This window comes from Trachemys scripta, chromosome 8, assembly GCF_013100865.1.
Source record: "Trachemys scripta elegans isolate TJP31775 chromosome 8, CAS_Tse_1.0, whole genome shotgun sequence".
Lineage (NCBI taxonomy): Eukaryota > Metazoa > Chordata > Testudines > Emydidae > Trachemys > Trachemys scripta.
In genome coordinates, this window is record NC_048305.1 from 37,574,384 (window position 1) to 37,599,898 (window position 25,515).

General features: G+C 41.5%; 2 protein-coding genes and 1 pseudogene across 10 annotated transcripts in view; all 3 read left to right on the plus strand.

Moving 5' to 3' along the window:
* The window catches only part of LOC117881487 (protocadherin gamma-A4-like), an 18,014-nt gene extending 16,544 nt beyond the window's left edge, over positions 1-1,470 (plus strand). The window contains exons 2-3 of the mRNA XM_034778830.1: positions 15-686; positions 1,396-1,470. Of these exons, the coding sequence (XP_034634721.1) occupies positions 15-686; positions 1,396-1,470 (747 nt within the window). The remainder of the gene's footprint in view (positions 1-14; positions 687-1,395) is intronic.
* LOC117881609 (protocadherin gamma-A4-like) overlaps positions 1-25,515 on the plus strand; it is a 388,535-nt gene that overhangs the window by 154,495 nt on the left and 208,525 nt on the right. The window contains exon 1 of one of the 9 annotated variants that reach the window (XM_034779066.1): positions 18,385-20,994. The exons of the other annotated variants lie outside the window; for them this stretch is intronic. Within the exon in view, the coding sequence (XP_034634957.1) occupies positions 18,565-20,994 (2,430 nt within the window). The 5' untranslated portion in view covers positions 18,385-18,564. Of the gene's footprint in view, positions 1-18,384; positions 20,995-25,515 lie in introns of those variants that run through there. 9 annotated transcript variants of the gene reach the window in all.
* The window catches only part of LOC117881613, a 53,330-nt pseudogene continuing 52,192 nt past the window's right edge, over positions 24,378-25,515 (plus strand).

Sequence of the window (25,515 nt, forward strand, 5' to 3'; positions counted from 1 at the left end):
CTCGCTCCTCCGAGCCGGGTTACCTGGTCACTAAGGTGGTGGCGGTGGATGCAGACTCCGGGCAGAACGCCTGGCTCTCCTACCAGCTGCTGAAGGCTACAGAGCCGGGGCTCTTCTCTGTGGGACTCCACAGCGGCGAGATCAGGACAGCGCGCTACTTTCTCGACAAAGATGCGCTCAAGCAAAGTCTGGTGGTTTTAGTGAAGGACAACGGGCAGCCCCCTCTCTCTGCCACGGCCACTGTCACGGTGGTGGTGGCTGACAGCATCCCCGAAATCCTCTCCGATTTAAGCAGCCTCTCAGCTCCTACAGACCCCCAGTCCAGCCTCACCTTGTATTTGGTGATCGCCGTGGCTTCCGTTTCCTGCTTGTTCTTGACCTTTATCATAGTATTACTGGCCTTGAGGCTCCGCCGGTGGAGAAACTCGCAGCTGTTTGACTCCTCGAGTGTGACTTTCAGTGGAGTTCCGGCTTCGCAGTTTGTGGGGATCGATGGAGTCAGAGCTTTTCTTCACTCCTACTCACATGAGGTTTCTGTAACCACGGACTCCAGAAAGAGCCAATTTACCCTACCAAAACGGAACTATTCAAGTACCCTAACATGTCAGTCAATTGATAAAAAAAAGGAATCCGTCCTCATGTCGGAGGATTTGAGTTTGAGCAATGGGGATCAGCCACTTTTTCAGGTGAGTCTGCCACTTTACATAGTGTGGTTTGGACTTTGTATGCCCTGTATTGCTTTTCCATCTGAGGAATAGAGACGAAGGTGAGAGTGTTTGTCCTTGGCTAATATATAAACGTATATATTTGTACAGTTCTCTGCATCCTTCATATGGAAATGTAATATATATCATTTCACATTTAATCAATGCAAAGCATTTACTCAGCTGTAGTTTTAAAGTGGGCACTTCATTTTTGCACCCAAATGCACCTTTACATGACTTGGAAAGTTACAAATATATTGAAATGTGTACATTAATAAATTGATAACATGGTGGAAGGCATTGTTTAGCCCAAAGAATACCTCTTAATTTGTAATCATTGTTACTTTTATCCCTCATTTAATAGACAAGTCTATTGAAATATACCAAATATATAGTGGTTTATTTTGACTAGTTTTAACTATCTGAAAGATAAAATAGGTTGTAGAATGTGTCACTGAAGTGAAGAGTTATTTTTTATGAAATAGTGGGAACTAATTTATATTAAAAGTTGAATATAGCTTTATTTTTACACCATATTATTGAACCCCACTTACACTTCCCTCAAAAGAAAACCTGTTTCCCTGAAATACCATGAAACATGTCACCCCATAGTAAAGCATGTCTGTGTAGTGTGGCAAAAATAAGAAAATTAATTTTAATGTTATCTTGTTTTTACAATATTGTGACACAGAGGCCTATTGGTGGTTCACAGTTCTGTGTCAGCAACTCTGGCATACTCACTACACCTAGCACACTGTTGTTATGATATATACCCAAAAGGTGGTGTGTTATATATGATTGGAAAACTAATAACTCAGTTATCAATATTCTTGTGTGATGTATGTACAAAGAGTTATGGGTATATGCTAGTGCTATGTTCTTAAAATGTGGGCAATGTAGGAGGTAGCGGGACTCCCTAAACCCTCCCACCCAGGTCCCACTGTCCTTCATTCACCTTCTCTACACCCCCAGTGGCTGCAATCAGTTTTCTGGGGAAATTGCCTCTTGGCAGAGGCTTGGTTCTTCTTTCTCCCTGTCCCTTGTTAGAGGGGAGGGTCTGGCTGGAACAGAAGTCAGCGTCTCAGAAAGCCCCCTGGATAGGGCTTTACAGGCTCAGTCTCTGAAAGTCTATTGCTCCTTTGTGGTGTTTACCTCCTACCCCTCTCCTGGGATGTGTTACTTGGCTGTTAGCAGGGGTGGCTCTGGAAGCAGTGTGGTCCACATGGCTTTCTTGTCCTCACCTGGCCTGCTTCTGTTACTCACAGTCTCTGCATGGAGCAGCTTTCTTCCTGGTCACCACCCCTTCCTATGGTAGGCTTCCCCTTATAAGACCCTCCTCCTTGAGGAGGAACAAGCTGTGCAGGTGTACCTTGTTAGTACAGCACAGGCCCAGAGGAGCTCCTTAGCCTCCTCCCAGCCAGTGAGAAGGCATGTCCCTTCACAGGCAACAAATGCATAAGACCAGTCTGCCCTAGACAATGGGATGTGTATTTGCTTGGCTGACTAGGTCCTCGTGCAGAGACAATAAAGGCGCATTTACATAGAAGATAAACAAAGCCATCAAGCTAATAAGGAGTGGAAGAAGAAACTCAACTATCACCAGCAGGGGAGGAACCAGCATAGTCTTCACCAGACTGCATGGAGTCTCTTCCCAGAAGGAGAAAATGGTTTGCTGGACTATAAAGACAGGGGTCTTAACCTCAGATGACAAAAAATTGAATCATCTGATAGTATACAATATTACTGTATTATAAAAGTGTATCTGATATGGTGTTTTATGGAAGCTAATGACACACAGGTGATTAATATCATTGTAAAATGCAGGTATTAATACTATATGAGGAATTATGAATATTCACTGATATTATGCTTTAAATTGTGTGTCCAACAAAAGGAGAAACAGGTTTTCTCCCAGACAGGCGGGAAGGCAGCTGTCTACCTGTCTCCAGTGAAATTAAGCAAGGTGTAACCAAAAACAATTAAATTCCCATTTACATATGAATCCTCAGTGGCACGGGAAGTCCACAGGAAGGGAAGAACATCATGAGGTCATCCAGAGTCTGGGAACAAAACTGACATGCACAAGGGGCCAGACCTCTTGCAAGCTGAGAACAGTGGGTCCTTCAGTCAAGGGGGTTGAAGTCTCTGGGAACTGAATGTATGTAAAACTTGCTTAGGCAAAGACCTTTCACCTAAGAAAACAAAGAAAACCAACACCTTGTACTTCTGTGGAAAGACCCGACTGCGAGAAAGTCAGCCATGGCTAGAAAGAAGAAAGATTGATAGAAAATCTACCTTGAACCAAGGCAGTAGCTTGTTAAGTTAAGTCTTAGCCACTAGAAAGCATATTACTCTTATTTGAAGTGATTGTTAACTCCAGTTAAAGTAATAAGTTGAGCTTTTGTCTCTTTAGATGAGGAAAAACCTTATTAATTCTCTGGGTGTTCCAGGAAAGGGCTGGACACTTCTGGGCAGATGGTTTAGGGGAAATTCAGGACAGGGTGTGTGTTGGGGTCACCTTGCAGGTATAACGAAGGCTGTTGGAGACCTCAGTGGGGATGTTGTGTTGTGACTAGACCTCTATGTTCAGAAGTGCTGAAGCAGGGCTGCATGGCATACAGACACTCAGGGAACTGCATGCTCATCTGCTGACTGTTGATGACCCAACTGTGAACCACAGTAGCAAAGTATTTAAGGCACCCAGAGTTATAAATTAATGGAGATATCCTATCTCCTAGAACTGGAAGGGACCTTGAAAGGTCATCAAGTCCAGCTCCCTGCCTTCACTAGCAGGACCAAGTACTGATTTTTGCCCCAGATCCCCAAGTGGCCCCCTCAAGGATTGAACTCACAACCCTGGGTTTAGCAGGCCAATGCTCAAACCACTGAGCTATCCCTCCCCCCAGGTATAGGGCAGGTGGTAACGCAACCTCTCACTGGTCTGGACTGCACTCAGAAACCTGACAAATATAACAGTAGTTCACTTGTGAAAATGTTTCTAACTGGTTTGAATCATAAGATCTTCAGAATGATTATGCCCAGAAACTCCTGATTTGCTTTGTTTTGTTTCCGTTGTTGAGTAGAAGTGTCTTTTGATATTTTCAGGGACATAGTAGAAAACTTACAAAGATATACAATAAAAACTTGAAACAGCTTGTTCTATATCACACAATCTAGGAAGGAAGGAAGTTCATTGGGATTAATTAAAGCAGAGTTATAGAAAGAAGCCAAAGAACTGCTGTGGGAGGGATTCAGATGGAAATAGGAAGAGGAAGTGTTTGACTAACTATGTCACTATATCAGGAAATTTAGAGAAACTTAGAACTGAAAAATTATGCCCTACTTAAAAGAGAATTTTTAAGTGAATAAATGTTTGTGTTTTGTATTGGCTAGAGCAAAGTTCAGCTATCTGTTGCTAGCTATAGGTGGAAGGTAGGTTGAGGGGAGAATGGAGAAGTTTAGATCAAGATAAAAAAAATTGGTCTAACACCATGCCCTTTATGCTGGGTGGATTCTTGAAGGAGATATGAAGGACAGACAATGGGTTGGGAGGGACTTGGACTGGGGTTAGGAGTCTGGGTATCAAGGAGCTGTATTATTGGTCTTGGAAAGTGAGAGTCTTGGATAGGAAGAAAGAGGAGGTGCATGAATGAGGCAGGATATTGACAGAAAATGGAAGGAGAATGAAGTAATTATAGGGTGCTAGGCATAAGGAAGAGAAGAGCAGAGTATTCAGGGAGCAATGTAGGCTGGGTCAGCATACTGGGATGCATAGAGAGGGACAGGGATTTCTAGGTGCCCCACATCTGGGCCTTGACAGACTGAAATTGTTGCATGTTGCATCATGACTTCAGGCCAAATTCTCCTCTGATTTATACTCTGTCTCTGTGCCTCCCTAAGGATTTTATCATGGCTGCATATGGTTTAATATTAGCAGAATTTTGCTATTTTTATAAGTGGAAAAGTTCAGACACTTCTGTTTATTGTTTCACTTGCCTGCTTTGATATCACTGACTAATGTGTTATGGGAGGAAACACTCTCTCTGTGGTAAAGATAGTACAATTAATGTATTTAATATTTTTTTAAGTATAACATGTAGGTATAAGTGTTCGGTTTGCATGGGCTAAAGTCTTTTGAAGACATTATTTTATTAGGAATATGCTCTTAGTTCTTGGGATGTTCTTTATTTCCAAAACCTGGTATTTGTCCTAAAAAAGATAAACACCATCCTATATTAACAGTCCTATCAGAAGCCTAATGTGTGTTTTATATGTAAACTTTTCAGAATGAAAGAGCACATCCTTCATTTTGTAACATTTTTCTGTCTTTTGTAAGAAGACTGTAATTCTTAGAACCAAAAAAAGAATAAAAGAAGACTGTTTTAACATAGTTTAATAAGATATTTTAAAAACACAAAAGGGAATGGCCCATGTAATTGTAGTCTAGTTAGACTGAAGTTATTTTGGAGAAAAATAATGAAATTGTAGATGCAGGGATCTATAAGTAAGAAATTAGAGGACAGAAATATAAATATTGCCAATCAATATCATCTCCCGAGAAATATGTCTTTTCAGACAAACTTTATGCCATCCCTTGGCTAGATTATACGTATGATTAACACAGGTAATTGTGTTGATGTAATATATTCAGATTTTTGTCAGATGTTTGATCTAAAACTGCAGCACCAACTGATTAAAATTTTAGCACTATCCAAATTAGATATTATTGTTCTTGGAGTCACCAGATGGCACATGGTTATTAATTTTTGTAAAGCAGGCTCTCTTCTGGGAGGGAACTGCAAACAACAAGAAAGTTTCCTGTTCACCTTAATGTCTCTGACTAGAGTCAATTACTGGTGCAAAGTTGCTTCTTGGAAACCAGATATTAGTGTTTCAACTGAGGTTTCTGAAAAAGAGGTTTGTTCAAGTACGGTCTCCACCAACAGAAAACCATCCTGCAAGACACCAAAATCTGTTACCAGTTGGCAAATGGATGTCAATATGATCCATAATAAATGGCTTAAAGTTCTATTGAGTGATAGATCTCAAAATTTAAATGTAAAGGAGAAATTACCAATTATGGCACTGTTTCTGGTGGGGTGCAGCAAGGATTACTTCACAGTCTAATGCTTTTCAAAAATTACCAGTGACCTTGAAGAAAGTACACGTTTGCTGATGAACTGTGCAGATAACTCAAAGATTGGTAGAATGGTAAATAATGACGAAGCCAGACCATTGATACAGAGGCATGTAGACTGTAAGATAGATGTTATTGAATAGAATGTATTTTAATACAGTCAAATACAAAATCAGCTTTCTAGGAACAAAGAATATAGGCCATTCTGACAGGATAGTGAATAGTACCCTGGAAAACAGTGACTCTGAAAAGTATTTATGTCTCATTGTAGATAATTAACTGAACAACAGCTCCCAGTATGAACCTATAACAAAAGGGCTCACGCAATTGTAACATTACCTGCAGTGACACAAGAGCATGAGTATCAACCTCAGGGCAGACTGTTTGAAAGCAGGACCCAAATCCCAAATTAATTGTGAGGTCTGTACTTAGACTTCACCAACAATTGTCAAGTGGAAATTCCTCGGACATTATAACAGGCCTTAATATGGCGTCTCAGACAGTCCTCTTGGATACTCCAATTAATCTTGCTACCCAAGGAAGTATCCCTTTCTGATAGCTGGGCCCTTACACCAAGAATCACAGCAATATTCAGGTTACTCCCTGTTCCAAAGAACCAATCTCTTACCCTGGTCTAATTGTACCTTAGATCAGTGGTTTTCAACCTTTTTCTTTCTGAGACACCCTCCCCGCAACATGCTATAAAAACTTCACAGCCCACCCATGTTTTTCTGCATATAAAAGCCAGAGACAGTGTTAGGAGGTAGTAAGCAAGGCAATTGCTTGGGGCCCCACTGTCACTGTGCCTCCGTGGGTCACAACTGAGAATACCAAATTCAGGACAAACTGCTGAGAAATTGAGCAGACACACCCCAAAACTGGTGGTTTTCCTCCCATAAGATATACCAAACCAGCAACAAAAGTAAACTTCTGTTTCACCACACTGGCTAACAGGAAGTCAGAAAAGCAGTCTTCTTAGGCATTCCAGTCCTGAATTCAACACCCAGACACTAAACTTAAAGATGAGTGGTTATTTCAAACCAATTTCATCAAACAAAAGGTTCTTCTGATCCCAAAGGACCAGCCACATACCCAGGTCAATATATATCTCAGATCTTACCCAATAATCATGCTGTTGCCAATCCTTTAGCATCTAATATCTAAAGGTTTATTTAAAGAAAGAAAGAAAGAAAGAAAGAAAGAAAGAAAGAAAGAAAGAAAGAAAGAAAGAAAGAAAGAAAGAAAGAAAGAAAGAAAGAAAGAAAGAAAGAAAGAAAGAAAGAAAGAAAGAAAGAAAGAAAGAAAGAAAAAGAAAAGGGTGAGAGTTAAAATTGGTTAAGGAATTAAATGCATACAATAATTGCAAAGTTCTTGGATCAGGCTTGTAGAAGGGATGAAATAAACTGCTGGCTCTGGTTGCTTTCAAATCATTGGAAGGTCCTCAGTCCTTTGGTTAGAATGTCCCCATTAGTATAAGTTCATAGTCAGGCTTGACAAAGCCCTGGATGGGATGATTTAGTTGGGGATTGGTCCTGCTTTGAGCAGGGGATTGGACTAGATGACCTCCTGAGGTCCCTTCCAACCCTGATTCTATGATTCTGTGATAGTCTGACGAAGTGGGCAATACTGCGTCTGACGAAGTGGGTATTCACCCACGAAAGCTTATGCTCCAATACATCTGTTAGCCTTAAAGATGCCATAGGACTTTCTGTTGCTTTTTATGATAGTCCAGAGGCTTGAGCAGGAAAGAGGCAAAATGGAGATGTTTCCAGCACCTTCTATAGCTTCTGCCAATTGAAGGGAATCCCATTGTTCTCACTGTGGAAAATTACAGGTAAGAAGATGGTGTTTGGAGTCATATGGGCAGGTCACATGTCCATGCATGGTTTCGCTTAGTCATAGCAGAAGCCATTATCTATACTAGTAGATGGAAAGTTCACAGGAAAGTCCATTAAGTGTAGATAGGCATCTCCCATGGTTCATTGTGAGTTAAGTGTTCCTTGATGAGCCATTTAACTTGAATAGTCCCTTCAAGATATACAGGTTAAATACTTTGTGGGAGAAAACATATTTGAAATACAGGTATAGAGCCAATGCTCATAAATTCAAATACAAAAATTATACATACATACAAATAGCATAATCATATTCAGAAAATCATAACCTTTCCATAGACACCTTGACATACTTTGTACAAGATTTGTGGCAATTATATAACAGCGGTAGCAACAATGATCTACATGGTCATATTTTAATTAGATAATGTCACACCCACACCAGAGGGGGCCCCACAAAGTTAAGTTCCTCAGGCTTTGGCTTCAGCCCCGGGTTGCGGGGCCACGGGCTTCAGCCCTGCAACGTGGGGCTTTGGCTTTCTGCTCTGGGCCCCCGTGAGTCTAATGCTGGCTCTGCTTGATGGCCCCCTAAAACTTGCTCATGACCCCCCAGGGGGCCCCAGACTCATAGGCGCTAACTTTGTTTTTTGCTGCTGGGTGCTTTTGAAGAGGTATGTGTGTTTTGGGGGGGCACTCTGCCAGTTTTGGGGGGGAGGCTATTTCCAGCATATTTATTGTTGATGGTACATAGTGAAATTCCAGTTGCAATGTCCACAATAGTCTGTCTGTTATTGATGAACCTTTCTTTTTGAGAAGGGCTTAAGAATTTCAGTTGAAGGTCAGCCCTTCACACTAAATGATCTCTCTCTCGTCTGGTGATTTACACAGTCTCAGAGGCTCACAATACAGCTGCTCAGATATTACCTTAATAAATTATAGACTCATAGAAGTATAGGACTGGAAGTAACCTCAAGAGGTCTTGAACTCAAGTCCCTTGAACTCAAGGCAGGATTAAGTATTATCTAGACTATCCCTTAATGATGTTTGTCTAACCTATTCTTAAAAATTTCCAGTGACAGAGATTTCACAATCTCCCTATGCAATTTATTCTAGTGCTTATCTACCCTGACAGTTAGGAAGTTTTTCCTAATGACCAACCTAAGTCCTAGATTTGGAAAGGTTTGGACCCAACCCAAAAGCAGGAGATATTGGTCCTCTTGAAATACCTCAGGCAGGTTTAGCAGCCCAGACTATGGCACAACATTCCTTCTTGATGACATCATAGTTCTGTTATATGTGGGTCAGTTTTTTACTTAAAAAGGCAATGGGGTCGCTGTTGTCCTCAACCCAGCCCGCATTAGCAATGCACATAACCCAATACCAGAAGCATCAGTGCACAGCACAAGGTTTGCTAAAATCAGGGATAACTTAAACTGGCAAAGCCTCTTTTATGCCCTTGAAGCCCTTCTCACAGGCCTCAGTCCATATCACCCAGTATAATTTTCCCGTTTTTATAAGGTCTGGTTACGAGGCCACAATGTTGCTAAACCCCTTTAGAAACCTCTGGTAATAACTCGCCAGAACAATAAACCTGTTTTTTTGTTCATGGGCTAGGCTTGGGTCTTGGACCTACTTCCTGGTTCACGGGGCAGGCCAATTCCCAATGGCTTTTACTTTTAGAGGAGCAGGGCGAACAAACCCTCTGCCCATCCTATATCCTAAATTAGGTAGGTCTGCTGCCCCCATCTTGCATTTGGACACCTTGACAGTGAGCTTGGTTTCTCTAAGCCTCTCCAATGCAATTCCCACATGGTTCAGGTAGTCTTTCTAGGTGTCACTTAAAATAGCCAAGTCACCTACATAGGCCTGGGCCATGGTCTGTAAACCCTGCAGGATCTCATTGACGAGCCTCTGAAAGGAACCCCCTGAATTAATTAATCTGAAAGGTATAACCTCTTACACTGATATAGGCCAGACTTCTCTATGAAAACTGACCTTTCCTGGGCATCAGAATTTGGAATTTCTGAATACCCTTGAGTTAAATCCAGAGTACCCCTTCATAGATCCAGTAGGTCCTCTATCTCGGGTATGGGGTAAGGATCAGGTTGGGTGATGGCATTTACCCTTCTAAAATCCACTCAAACTTTCATCATTTTATTCCTCTTGGGTACCATTACAATAGGAGACACCCAGGGGATTTTTGATTTAGTAGTCACTCCCATGTCTAGAATGCTTTCCACCTCCTCCTGAATTTGTCTTTGTATTTCTACTTTAGCATGGTATGCTCTGAAAGGGGCCTGGAGTGGCCCTATAGTTTCTATGGAATGCACAGTGCTGTTAGTTAAACCTGGAAGGTTTGAAAATATCTGCCTGAGGTATTTCAAGAGGACCAATATCTCCTGCTTTTGGGTTGGGTCCAAACCTTTCCAAATCTGAATGCTCTCCAGAGCAGTCTGTTCCTTACTCTAGCTGACCAAATAATTTAACGGAGCAGTAAATGGTCCCTCATCAGCCCAACAAATCATATTTACTGCCATCTCACTTTTGTGTTAAGTTTTCAATCTACAGGTCTGTCTCATCTTACGCTGGGGTTACGTTCCGCAGTCAGCGCCTAAAGCGAAAATCGCGTATAGTCAAAATTACATTGAGTGTAATGGCGGGCGGAATCACCCGCACTACAGAAACAGTATTTAAATTGTTATTTTTCTCTTTTGGGGGGTTTTGTTTTTGTTTTTGCTGACCGTGTAAGGCTGAAATCGCACATGTTAAATGCGCCTAAGATGCGACAGACCTGTATTGACATGTACCGTTTTACACAGCTCCCCTGCCTTGCAGTTTCATTGCATCATAAATCATCTCATTCACTATCTCTATCATATTGAAAGGTCCCTCACAACAATCTTGTATCCTTTTTTTTTCCTTACAGGAATCAACACTAACACAAAGTCACTTATATAAAAAGACCTTTCTCAAGCATGTCTGTCATACCATGCTTTCTGAGACACCTGATTCATTTCAAGGTTTGATGCAATAAGTCCTTCACAGACCTTAAGTTTTCTTTAAAATGAGTGACATACTCTGCTATAGGTTGTCTTGACTCTTCTGTACTACCCTCCCCAACACCTTGAATTAAATCTAACAGTCGCCTCATCTATATTCCATAAACGAGATCAAAGGGGGCAAACCCTGTAGACTGTTGGGGTACACACCTGTACATTAATATCAAATAAGAGAGCAACACATCCTAGTCATTCTCTCACAAGTCAGCACACATCCTCAGTGTAGACTTCAGAGTTCCATTGAATCTTTCTACTGGACCATTAGTTTCTGGATGATATTTGCACCATGGTCTGATAAGATTTCCCCACTCGGCTAAAAATGGTAATTAGGGCAATAGCCATAGTTTCAGCTTCTATATATCTCCATGTCTGGGTAGGGGTCCCATAATATCTACAGACATTCTGCCAAACATCTTCTTAATGATGGGCAACAGCATCCCTTTAACCTCTTATGCTTTTGACATAAGACACAACCCTTACAGTAATTTTGAACTATCTCAAACATGTGAGATCAATAGAAATTCTGTTTGAGCCTCCCACACGTTCTCTCCACTCCTAAGTGTACAGCAAAGGGACAATAATGAGCTACGTGCAGCAGTTCTGTCCTGTACTTATCAGGCATGATTACATGCCTGTAAATATCACCAGGGCATCTCTTTTTTTCCTGTAGGAGCATCCCTGTACAACAAACTTCCTTCTAAGAAAAAGTTACCCTTTCCTTCTCCAGCAGGTGTATTATTCTGAGCCACATTTCTCTCCTTGTGCAGAGAAGGATTTGCCTGTTGAGCCTCAATAATTTGCATTTGCATCTCACTTAAGTTAAAATGAGACTCTGGCAAAGCAGTGGAATCCCCAAACCCTCCTCAGGTTACTCTGAGCTGTCCCTCTCAAATTGACAAAGGACTGAGTGCATTTCTCCCTGCTCTCACGGCCCTCCTTGCTGTCCATAGACAAGCCAGGAGAGGCAGACCCAAGCTCTTTGTGGCTAAGAGTTATATTAACCTGCTTAGACATGAATAAAATATCATTATCTATTAAAACGTCAGTGGGAAGTAGACTCCTAATGCCCACCACAATGTCTCTGTTAAAATCCTTGCATTTGAGGTAGACCTTAGCCAAAGGCAGAGTTATAGGGAATTCAGCCAAAGCTGATATATTTAGGCTTTTACCAGGAAGTCTGTCTTTCTCCCTTACCAAACTTTGCTTGACCAAAGTATTTTGGGATGCTGTGTCCCTCCAGTCCTTACAATCTATGCCATTTATCTTAGCATTTTTAATAAATTCCTCACTACCCAACCAAGATTCAGTCCTAATATAGTTCATTAGGGTTTCCTCCTGCTCCACTGCTGCCTCTGGAGCAATGGTAGTGTCATTCACTACGCCAGGTGAGGGTGTGAGTTATGAGGTTACCTTAAGTTTTGGGCAATTTGGTTTCATATAGCCAGGAGCCCCACAGTGATGTTAGATTACTTGCCTTCCCTCTAGGTAGGGGGATTTAAACCCTTTGCTCCCTTGGAGCTTTTGAAATCAAAGTTGGGGTTAGGTTTATTTCCAGTATCCTCTTCTCTCTTAACCTGGGTAACATGGGGGTTTCCCTTCCCCTTGGATTTGCACCCTGCCCCTCCATGGGCCCTTGATTCAACATGTTCATCAGCAATTTCTGCGGTCTCTAAAACTGTGGATTTTTTTTGTCACAGATGGTTTCCTTTACCTCATCCTTAGCTACTCATAACAATTGCTCCTGGACCATCAGATCAAACAGTTTTCCATCATCACCTTCAGCCCCTGCCCCCATTTCCCATTTTTTTCATAAAATTACACATTTTATGTACACATTCAACATGAATGACATTCTGAAACATTCTGAGGTTTCTATATTTCAATTGATAGGACTGAGGGGTAATCTTAAATCTTTTCAATACCTCTTGTTTAAATTTCTTGTACACCTCAGTATCACCTCCTCCATATCATTAAAACTTGTCTCACTTTCCCAGTTAATCTGGTTAAGAGGATAGGCATCTGTTTATCCTCTGGAATATTGTGCATCCTGCCTAATCTCTCGAAGGTGGACAGGAAAGCTTCTATACAGTCAGTCTTTATAAACTGGGCAAACTTTCTCCCACTCACTTGTGTTGTGGGTGGGTATACTCACTGGATGGGGTAGCCCATTTTTAGGGTTACCATATTCAAACATTTAAAAAAGAGGACACTCCACGGGGCCCCGCCCCTTCCCCACCCCTGGCCTCGCCCCAACCCCACCCCTTCTCCACCCCCATTCCAACCCCTTCCCCAAAGTCCCTGCCCCAACTCTGCCCCCTCCTCTGAGCACCCCGCATTCCCCCTCCTCCCTCCCACTCTGATCTTGGTTGGGGGTTGCTAAGTGCTTCCCTGCTCCCCACTCGCCCCACAGCCCCTATGCCCTTGCCTGCCCTGCACCTCCTCACCCTGCAGCCTTTGCACCCGCTCGCCCCTGCAGCCTCTGTGCCCCCTGCTCCCCACTCACCCTGCAGCCTCTGCACCCCCCTGTAGCCTCTGTGCCCCCTGCTCCCCACTCGCCCTGCAGCCTCTGCACCCCCCCACCCCTGCAGCCTCTGTGCCCCCTGCTCCCCACTCGCCCTGCAGCCTCTGCGCCCCCTGCCCCTGCAGCCTCTACACACACACACACACACCTCGCCGCCTGCCCTGCTCCCCCCACTCATCCGGCAGAGGGATAAATGCAGGCTCCACATGGAATCAAACACAGCCGTGCTGCTCTGTGGGGGAGGAGGGAGCGGGGGATGGGGAGGGACTCTGGCTGCTAGAGGCCCTAGTGGTTGCAAGCGGCTTTCAATCAGGCCAGGCGTCCAATCAGCCACGCCGCACTCCGCATGAGGGGAAGGGGGAAATCCCGGACATTTCTACTTGATTAGAAATCGCCCCCGGACAGCCATTTAACACTGAAAATGCCGGACATGTCCGGGGAAACCCAGACGGATGGTAACCCTATCATTTTGCTGCTCCAGTATTTTGAGTAGCATTGCTTGAGTTTTTATCAGCTTCCCATGTACCCTCTATTACCGTGCCTCCGTGGGTCACAATTGAGAATATCAAATTCAGGACAAACTGCTGAGAAATAGGGCAGACACACCCCAAAACTGGAGGTTATTCTCCCATAAGATATACCAAACCAGCAACAAAAATAAATTTCTGTTTCACTGCACTGGCTAACAAGAAGTCAGAAAAGCAGTTTCCTTAGGCATTCCAGTCCTTGTATCACCACCAAAAACGCTAGACTTAAAGCTTAGTGGTTCTTTAAAACTAATTTCATCAAATAAAAGGTTCTTCTGATCCCAAAGGACCAGCCACACTCCTAGGTCAATATATAACTTAGATCTTACCCAATCATGATGTTGCCAATCCTTTAGTATCTAAAATCTAAAGGTTTATTTATAAAAAGAAAGAAAGCTGAGAGTTAAAATTGGTTAAGGAATCAAATAAATACAATAATTGCACAGTTCTTGGTTCAGGCTTGTAGCAGCGATGGAATAAACTGCTGGCTTAAGACAAGTCTCTGGTTGCTTTCAAATAATTGGAAGGTCCTCAGTACTTTTGTTAGAATGCTCCCATTAGTATAAGTTCATAGTCCAGAGGTTTGAGCAGGAAAGAGACAAAATGGAGGGGTTTCCAGGACCTTTTATAGTTTCTGCCATGTAGAGGGAAATCCATTGTTTCAGCTCAGCTAGTAGAAAATTACAGGTAGCAAGATGGTGTTTGAAGTCACATGGGCAAGTCACATGTCCATGCATGATTTTGCTTAATCACAGTAGAGGTCATTACTTAAACTCTAGTTGTTCACATGAAAGTCCATCAGGTGTGGATGGGCATCTTCCATAGTCCATTGTGAGTTAAGTGTCCCTTGATGGGCCACTTAAGTTGAATAGTCCCTTCAAGATGTGCAGGCTAAATACCTTGTGGGCATTAGCACAGGAGCAAACATATTTGAAATACAGGTATAGAGCCAATTCTCATAACTGCAAATACAAAAATGATACATACATCCAAATAGCATAATCATATTCAGCCAATCATAACCTTTCCATAGACATCTTACTAGACGTACTTTGTACAAGATTAGTTGCAATTATATAACAGTGGCAGCAACAATGTTCTCTCCAGCTTCTTCATTGGATTTGACTGCTGCTATTTCTTCCATGTGTCTTTGGCATGCCTTTACCTAAACTGCCTTGGTTGCTTCCGTCTCTCTGATCCACAATTCTGCCATCATTCTCTGGTTCTTCTTTGGCTGTCAGGTGCTGCAATCCAGCTAGTTCCATGGTTGTGGTTGCCTCTGCAGCATGTGGGACAGGATGGTTCTCACCCTGTTGACCAGTCTCCATCTCCTCTACTTCCCTGGGTATGTGGTCAAAATTTATGAGCAAAACTCTTAACTCCTGACCAGGGAATTTCCTTTTAAAGGACATTCCATTATGCAAACATAAATGTTCAAAGTCTTCTCCCTTAAGACTATCATATTACTGTAGTTCACACAGTATGTCTATTCTTTAATCTTTAAAACCCTCAATATCAAGTTTAAACATTAACACTCTCCTGCCGATAACGTGAATGCCGCTCGTTGGGGGTGGAAGTATTTTGTCGGCAAAAGAGCCGACAAACAGCAGCTACACTGCCTGACTTTAGCGACATAGCTATGTCCACATGGCCATGTCACTTAAAGTTCGGTAGTGTAGACAAAGCCTAATTGACCTGTGGTATGTGAATCATGTCGACTCTGCTAGTGTAACACTGCCTGCAGTGATTCAACAGCATGAATACCAACCTCAAGGAAGACAGTTAGGAAGCAAGTCACAAACCCCAATTTTTTTATGATTTCTATACTTAAATTTCACCATGCAGTTATCAAGTGTAAACTCCTCAGGCACTATGACAGCCTTAACATGGAGTTACAGTGCCCTTGAGTTCGTTGATCTATCACCACCCAGGTGCATGAATCTTTGTCATAGCTGGTTCCTTAAACCAAGAATCACAGCAATGTTTATGTTATTCCCAGTCCCCAGGTCAGTTGTACCTTAGATCTCACACCAAAGACAACACTGTAACTAATTATATAACAAACTCTATAAAGAGTTATTAAATAGGAAAATGATACAAAACAGTTATTTACAAGGTTAAAACAGGTAAACATATATACAAAAGACATACAATCAACTTTCAAAAGGCAATAACAGCTAAAACTGGCAAGCTCTATGTATGATTTAGGACTAATCCAGGCTAAGCAACTAGGGATCTCTTGCTTATGTCTAGAAAGGTTAGCCCCCTCCCACCCCCCAAGTCCAAGCAGCATAGCGATAATAATTTCCTTTTGTTTTGGGTTTTTATGCCCTCCATATCTCTGAATGGCAAACATAACTAATGGGAGAAGTCCACTTGCATGATTCATCTTCACAAGGAGTAGGACAGAATAACAAAAGTCTTTTGTCCTCTTGTTGACAGTGTGTAGGGATCTTCCAGTTGCAGTGTCCACAATTGTCAATCTGGTATAGATGGACCTTTCCTTTTGGGAAGGGTATAACATTTTCTGTTGAAGGTCAGCCCTTCACATTAAATGATGTCTCCCCCTTGTCTGGTGATTTACACAGTCACAGAAGCTCACAATACAACCACTCAAATATTGCCTTACAATATGGGGGGCAGATATTATAAGTGAGATAAATGCATGCAGCAACTCACAAGCATTCAATAAAGTCTAAACATTAAATACATTCTTATAATTCTAATAGCTGTTTTAATAATACTAACACAGGGGTGAGTCAGACTGATTCCGGCTATATATTTGCCAATGTTCAATTGAGATATGGGGACCTTGGCATGAGATGCAACCTGGTCTGCCAGCATCTCAATAATATCAAGGGAAGTGATGATGCATCTAAATTGGGTATCGGTGAGACCACCACTAGAATAGTGTCCAGTTCTGGTTTCCATATTTTTTAAAAGATGTTGAAAAATTGGACAGTCTTGAGAGAGCTACAGGATTGGTTTAAGCTCTGGAAAAGGCACCTTATGGTGAGATGCTTATAGAGTTTTATCAAAGGAAAGAATAAGAAAGGGTTTATTCAGTGAGACTATAATTGATTTTAGGCTATCTTTAAGCTCACAGACAAAGCCATAGGAGACAATGGCTGGGATCATGAAAACTTCAAATTGAAAAAAAGATGCATTTGTTTTATAGTTAAGGTAATTAATGATTGAAACACATTAGCATTGGAAGTGGTAAATTCATAATAATTAAGTCTTTAAATTGAAAATGAATATTTTTCTAAAAGATATGATCTAGTTAAATGATAAATTATTGGTCTAAATAGTGTCAATGACACAGTAGGGAATATCAATTTCCTCTACTCTAGGAATCATTGGGTAACATTCTATTACCTGCATTATAGAGGATGTCATATTAGATAAACAGACTACATCAGTGGTTCTCAATCAGGAGTATGTGTATCCCTGGGGGTACCCAGAGATCTTCCAGGGGATACATCAACTCATCTAGATATTTGCCTAGTTTTACAACAGGTTACATAAAAAGCATTAGCACAAACTAAAATTTCATACAGACAATGACTTATTTATACTGTTCTACTGAAATATAAGTACAATATTTATATTGCAACTAATTTTATAATTATATGGTAAAAATGAGAAAGTAAGCAATTTGTAAGCAAGTAGTTTTTAAGTGAGGTGAAACTTGGGGCTACAAAAGACAAATCAGACTCCTGAAAGGGGTACAGTAGTCTGGACTTCAAAGCATGAGAGTTCAGACACATAAATTAAGTAGCCATAGAATTTACTATTTTTAGTTTCTGGTTCAGAATTCTCAGTTGTTTATATTTTCTCGTCTCATACTGGGGCATATTTTGCGTTCATTTACATAGATGTGAATTTGGAGTAATAATAACATTTAGCACGTAAATAACAATTGTCATCCGTAAATCTAAAATGTCTGCAAAAGTAGATAACCAGGGTGATATCCTCCTTTACCAACGGATCAACTAAAATACAGGGAACATAAATTGCCAGGGCATAATATAGCATAGGTCTCATGATTCCTACTACTGTGTATTATCTATTAGACCAGACTGCCCCCTTCACTTTAGACGAATTCCTCTGCCTTTACATTGCCGTAACTGAGATTAAAATCTGGCTCTGTGTATGGAAGAACGGCGAATCTGTCACATATTACAGGAATTCAGGGAAGCTTTGCTGTGTGGGTTTGGATTTCCAGATAGAATTTTATCGTTCTTAGAAATATAAGTAATGACGCTTTTATTCGTAATTAAACAGACTTGTTACTGAACATACAAAACTCTCAGAAAACAGAGTGGAGTGGGCGTGTATCTTACTACACATTTTTGCCGATTCATTTAACTTTTTCCGATACATAGGATGGTTTACTCTAGTCATCTGTTTTAGGAATTTCGAGACAGGAATGGGTTAGCCTTTCATTATGCTCTTTAGACATGAGCGTTTTGATGAGACCAAACAGTTGCAGTTCTGGAACTCAGACTCAGAGTGCCGCTGTTGGCCAATGCAGAGCTGAAGCTCCATCCGGATATCTACTAAAGCCTCCTGCACTGAGATTGCTCAGTCAGCGATTGCGCACACATACATGCAGTTCGCTACTGAGAGACACCCTGTCTCGAAACTCTCGTGGAAAATTAGATTGAGATGGTAATTTTATTTACTCTCCAAAACCGTGGATTTTAACATTCTAACGGGGATTTAAAGCATAAAATCGAAGTAGAATAAATAAGAAAATAAAAGCAAGCCTGAGTGGGATGGAAAACAGGCAGAGACCGAGCGACCAAGCAGTCACATGGCAAGTACTTTGGTTTCCCTTCTTATTCTCTTTGTTCTGCCGGGTGGTATCGGAGCAGATTCGTTACTCCATTCCTGAGGAAATGGCCAAAGGTTCTCTTGTGGGGAATCTCGCCAAGGATTTGGGGTTGGATGTCAAAGAACTGGCGCAACGGAAGCTCCGTGTCAGTTCGGAAAAGCAATATTTCAGTGTGAATGGGGAAAATGGCAACCTGTATGTGAATGGCAGGATAGACCGGGAGCAGATATGCGGGGAGACTCCCCTTTGTGTCCTGGCATTCGAAACGGTGGTTGAAACTCCTTTAAACATTTACAACGTGGATGTAGCAATTCAGGACATTAATGATAACGCCCCGAGCTTCGACAAAAATAACGTTGTGTTAGAAATCAATGAATTTACACTGCCAGGGGCGCGCTTTCCACTCGAATCAGCGCAAGATCCAGATGTTGGACTGAATTCACTGCAGAACTACCGGCTCAGCCCAAATCAGTATTTTATTCTGGCAGTGAAGGAGAATGCAGATGGCAATAAATACGCAGAATTAGTTTTAGACAGACCTTTGGATCGGGAGCACCAAACTTCTCATATCTTGATCTTGACGGCTGTGGATGGGGGGGACCCTGTGAGAACCGGGACCGCTCAGATTAACATTAAAATCACTGATGCCAATGACAATCCCCCAATATTCACCGAAGAGATCTACAAAGTCAGAGTAAGTGAAAATCTAGCCAAAGGCTCCATAGTGGTACAGGTGAAAGCCATGGATAAGGATGAAGGATTATATGGAGAAATCAGTTATTCCTTCAGTAATGCCCCACAAAATGTCCTGCAATTATTCAAAATAGATCCCGAAAATGGAGTAATAACAAATACAGATATTCTGGATTTTGAAGAGACAAATAAATATACAGTGGGAATTGAAGCCAGGGATGGGGGTGACCTGACTGGTCACTGCCAAGTTCAAATAGAAATTATTGACGAGAATGACAACGCCCCCGAAGTAACCCTCACATCCGTGTCCAGTCCTATCCCCGAAGACTCTGTGCCCGGGACAGTGATAGCTCTTATAAGAGCTCGTGACCGAGATGCAGGAGAAAATGGAAAAATCACCTGTCACCTTCAACACAACTTACCTTTTAAAATACTGTCCTCCTCTCGTAATTACTACAAAATAATCACAGACAGCACCCTGGACAGAGAAAAGATCCCAGAGTATAATATTACAGTAATCGCCGCAGACAAAGGCAATCCCCGTCTCTCCGCCCAGAAAACCATCCTGTTGCAGATCTCGGATATCAATGACAACGCCCCTGTATTTGAGAAACCTTCCTACACCGCCTATGTGCCAGAGAACAATCCCTCGGGGGCCTCTATTTTCAGTGTAAAAGCCTCAGACCGGGATCTGGACCGGAACACCCGACTCACTTACTCCATCCTGAGCAGCAGCCTCCAGGAGCTGCCTCTCTCCTCCTACATCTCCATTAACTCCCAGACCGGAGCTATCTATGCCCAGCGCTCCTTCGACTACGAACAATTCCGGGAGTTTGAAGTGCAAGTGAAGGCCCAAGACGGCGGGTCCCGGCCTCTCAGCAGCAATGTCACCGTCAGGGTTTTTATTCTGGATCAGAATGATAACGCCCCTCGCATCCTGTACCCTTCCCTGGGAGCCGATGGCTCCGCCTTGTTCGAGATGGTCCCTCGCTCGGCCGAGGCAGGTTATCTGGTGACTAAGGTGGTGGCGGTGGATGCTGACTCTGGACACAATGCCTGGCTCTCCTATCATCTGCTCCAAGCCACGGAACCGATGCTCTTCAGCATGGGGCTGCACAGCGGGGAGATCCGGACAGCCCGCGCCTTTGCAGACAGAGATGCTGTGAAGCACAGGCTGGTCACCCTGGTGAAGGATAACGGGCAGCCGCCTCTCTCCGCCACAGTGACTCTCAACCTGGTGGTTGCTGAGAACTTCCAAGAGGCTCTTCCGGAAATGAGCGACCAATCGGGTGACTCGGCACCTCAGTCTGATTTACAGTTTTACTTGGTGCTGGCTTTAGCCTTGATTTCATTTTTGTTCCTCCTGACAGTGATACTGGCCATTGTGATGAAATTTTATAGAGCAAGGAATCCCCCAGTTCTGAGATGTTTCCGTTCTGATTATTCCAAGGCGGGTCCCAGATTCCCACCCAGCTACTGCGATGCGACTTTACCTTATAGCTATAATCTGTGTTTAGCAGTAGACTCCGGAAGGAATAACTCTAATATTCTAAAACCAAATGGCCAGAATGATGTAGGAGAGATTATCCTTTCCAATGACAGCTCTCGGATGTTTATAATGAGCAACAGCACCTCCGCTTCTGTAGACCAAAAGTCTGAACCTGACAGCGTTGGGAAGGTGAGTTTCTTTGCTCATGCGCTTGCACGTGCTTGTATCTTTATATATTTTAGTAGTGGCAAATCAAGGGGTTATATATCACTTAACGTTAAACTTGATGAATTAGAAATAGTAATCCTCTTAACAACCAATTTTTATATCAGCTTGTATTTGTTTATATTTGTTCAGGGTCTTGACGTTATTTAAGTGGTATGAAGGTGATACGGCAGAAAGTTTTCGACATATATTGCAATGATAAAATAAACTGTATATCAGCAGTTTTCCGTTTATGGCTATGTAGATAACGCATTGCCTTTTAAATTCATGATCTTTTTCTTTTTGATTTTCCATCAATTTTAAGAATAACAAAACCATTAAAATATATTAACTTTATAAAATAATGGAATACATTAGCAGATAAGTAAATAACGCATGACATCAACAGAAATGCCTCCAAAATAAACATAAAAATTAAAGCCAAAATAGAAGCAGTTAACTAAAGATACACAGTTCGAAATTTGATCTGCTAGTCAGATTTCCAGTCTAGCTTTCTATCTCCCTTCTCCTTTCTGTTCATCAGTCTATGTGAATGAACTCACCGTTCAGGGTTGCCATATCGAAAACAAAGCAACAAAGAACATATACTGGGTTACCCAAAAGGAGTAATATTTTTAAATATCCTACTTTATATATTGGTGAAACACGTGCACAACACCTATGAGATATTCTTGCATTATTTCCTTAAATGTATTTTCGATTTCTCCTCTGAAGTGAGAATCAGTGCTCCATGATCAGCAATGGCTGCATGTTTGTTTCCAAGGGGTGTTCAGTATTCTGGTTTTGGACTATAAACTCCTGAATGGGTGGGGCCCGTCTATTTGAGAGATCGTTTCTCCCTGTCTCACATACTGCGGTAAATGCATTACACTGCAGCACCAGAACTGGAGCTCCGTCTGCTGACAGGGCTTTCTCTTTCCTCTGCTTTGGAAATGATTGCTAGTCCACCTGGGCCAAATTAGCCAAATTCTGTTGACCTTAGAGCATGATGCAAAGCCAATCTGATTTCATGGGCTCTTGGAGCCAAGGGAGACTAACTGTAAATTGTGCTGGTGTGCAGGATAATTTATATTTTAGTTTTCTGGATGTATGAGTCTTAACCTTGCAATTAGAGTAGGCTACTGGATTTGATAAAGTTCACGGATATTATTGTGCTGTGCAAAAGTCTCTAAGGCACTGGATAGGCACTTTTGCCCTATAATGAATGTCTAAATTAATATATAAGTAAACAAATGAATAGATGCTAAATTCTAAACAGAAAGGTGAACAAATTGTTCATTGGAAGGGAAAGTACATGGGACTGTGTGACTTCACACAATAATGTGTAAACTAAAATTAGTCTTCTTGTTTATTACAATGTGATATAAATACAGGATTACTTTAATTTATTATGCAAAAAATAAATCTGTGTGTCATTTTAAAATGAGGAAATTAAGCAGAGGTTGTGTTCCATTTGCCACAGATTATGTGACTAGTGGATTAAAGGGAAGAGTTAAGCTTTACAATATATCTAGCATAAGATAATATGCATTTTGCATCTAGATTTGTTTCATTAATATTAGGGCTCTCACGCAATTAAAAATAATCCTGATTAATCATGTGATATAAAAAACTAATTGTGATTAATTGTGTAATTAATTGAACAGTTAAACAATAATAGAATACTATTTAAATATTTTTGGATGTTTTCTACATTTTCAAATATACTGATTTCAATTACAAAACAGAATACAAAGTGTACAGTGCTCGCTTTATATTTATTTTTGAATACAAGTATTTGCACTGTAAAAAACAAAATAAATAGTATTTTTCAAATCAACTTTTTATCATGAAAGTTGAATTTACAAACATAGAATTATGTAAAAAACTCTGCATTCAAAAATAAAATAATGTAAAACTTTAGAGCCTACAAGTCCATTCAGTCCTACTTCTTGTTCAGCCAGTCACTCAGACAAAGAAGTTTGTTTACATTTGCAGGAGATAATGCTGCCCTCTTCTTGTTTACAATGTCACCTGAAAGTGAGAACAGGCATTCCCGTGGCATTCTTGTAGATATTTACATCCCAGATGTGCTAAAGATTCATATGTCCCTTCATGCTTCAACCACCATTCCACAGGACATGCGTCCACGCTGAGGATGGGTTCTGCTCCATTAGAATCCAAAGCAGTACAGACTGAAGCATGTTCATTTTCATTATCTGAGTCAGATGCCACCAGCAGAAGATTGATTTTCATTTTTGGTGGTTTGGGGTATTTTTTGCATTGGAGTGTTGCTCTTTTAAGACTTCTGAAAGAATGCTCCACACCCCGCCCCTCTCAGAATTCGAAGGGCACTTCAGATTCTTAAACCTTGGGTCCAGTGCCATAGCTATCTTTAGAAATCTCACATTGGTATCTTCTTTGCCTTTTGTGAAATCTGCAGTGAAAGTGTTCTTAAAATGAATAACATATGCTGGATCATCATTTGAAACTGCTATAATATTAAATATATGGCAGAATGACGGTAAAACAGGGGACATACAATTCTCCCCCAAGGAGTTCAGTCACAAATTTAAATAATGCATTTTGTAACAAGTGTCATCAGCATGGAAGCATGTCCTCTGGAATGGTGGCCTAAGCATGATGGGGCATACGAAAACAAATAACATTGCCTGTTCTCACTTTCAGGTGACATTGTAAATAAGAAGCGGGCAGCATTATCTCCCATAAATGTAAACAAACTTGTTTCTCTTAGACATTGGCTGAACAAGAAGTAGGACTGAGTGAACTTGTAGGCTCTGAAGTTTTACATTGTTTTGGTTTTGAGTGCAGATATGTAACAAAAAATCTACATTTGTAAATTGCACTTCCACAACAGAGATTGCACAACACTACTTGTATGAGGTGAATTTAAAAATACTATTTTTGTTTATCATTTTACAGTGCAAATATTTGTAATAAAAATAATATACACTTTGATTTCAATTACAACACAGAATATATATGAAAATGTAGAAAAACATCCAAAATATTTAATAAATGTCAATTTGTATTCTATTGTTTAACAGTGCAATTAAAATTGTTATTAATCGTGATTAATTTTGGGGGTTAATCACCTCAGTTAATTGTGATTAATGACAGCCCTAATTAATATATAATATACATTAGGGGACTAAATATGCTGGAGAAATTAGCTAACGCATATATTGGGGGGAAATGCGTTTAAAATTATGTATCTAAACTGCTGCAGTTATTGGTTGAGACTCTGAGCGTCGCTGTTCACCAATCAGGGAGACAAATGCGAGAGATCCAGCCAGCCCCGCCCCGCTGTAACAGATCGCACAACAGGCAGACCAGGCACTCTTTGTAAAAGCCAGAATACACAGTACAGCATAGCTGCACTAACCCCCCTGGGAAAGCTCTTGATCCACGAACTACTGATTAAAGAGCGGGATTTTTATGTTTACTAGTTTTTATATACTGTTCTGACACTCGGACTCTAAGGCATCTATTTCCAGTGGTAGACATGACGGATATAAAAAGGCTCCGGGACTGCAACTGGCGAGTCCTGTTCTGCTTTGTATTTTTTACCGTTTGGGAGGCAGTTTCTGGGCACATTCGCTATTCCATTCCGGAGGAAATGCAGAAAGGCTCTTTCGTGGGGAATATCGTTCAGGATCTGGGGCTCGATACAAAGGAGTTTTCAGACCGCGGTGTCCGCATTGTTTCCAGAGGTAGGACTCAGTATTTTGCTTTGAATGTTAAAAGCGGTTATTTATGCCCCACAGAAAGGATTGACAGAGAGCAGATCTGTGGCCAAATGGAGAAATGTCTATTACATTTTGAGGTTCTCGTTAAGGATAAAGCTAAACTTTTCCCAGTTGAAGTTGAAATCACAGATATTAATGACAATGCGCCCCGCTTCCAGGAAGATGAATTGGAATTTAGAATCAGTGAGTTAGCCGCTGTGGGAACCCGATATTCTCTTGAGGGGGCGCAGGATGCAGATGTGGGAACCAATTCTGTGCAGGGCTATTATCTCAGCAGTAACAAACACTTCTCTCTGGATGTGCAAACGGGAGCTGACGGGGACAAATATGCCGAACTGGTGCTGGAAAAGTCTCTAGACCGGGAAGAACAAGCTGTTCACGATCTAATCCTCACAGCCACTGACGGGGGAGATCCAGTCAGGTCCGGCACTGCGCAGATCCGTGTTATCGTCCTTGACGCAAATGACAATGCACCAGTTTTCAGTCAGCCTGTCTATAAAGTGAGTGTTTTGGAAAATGTACCCATCGGGTCTCTGCTGCTGACAGTAAACGCCACAGATCCCGACGAAGCGATAAATTCGGAGGTCACATATTCACTCCGGAAGATGAAAGACAAAGCGTCTCAGATATTCCAGGTGGATTCTAAAACGGGAGAAATATCAACTGTGGGAAACCTGGACTATGAGGAAGCTGCATTATATGAAATGGAGATTCAAGCCAAAGACGTTGGAGACCT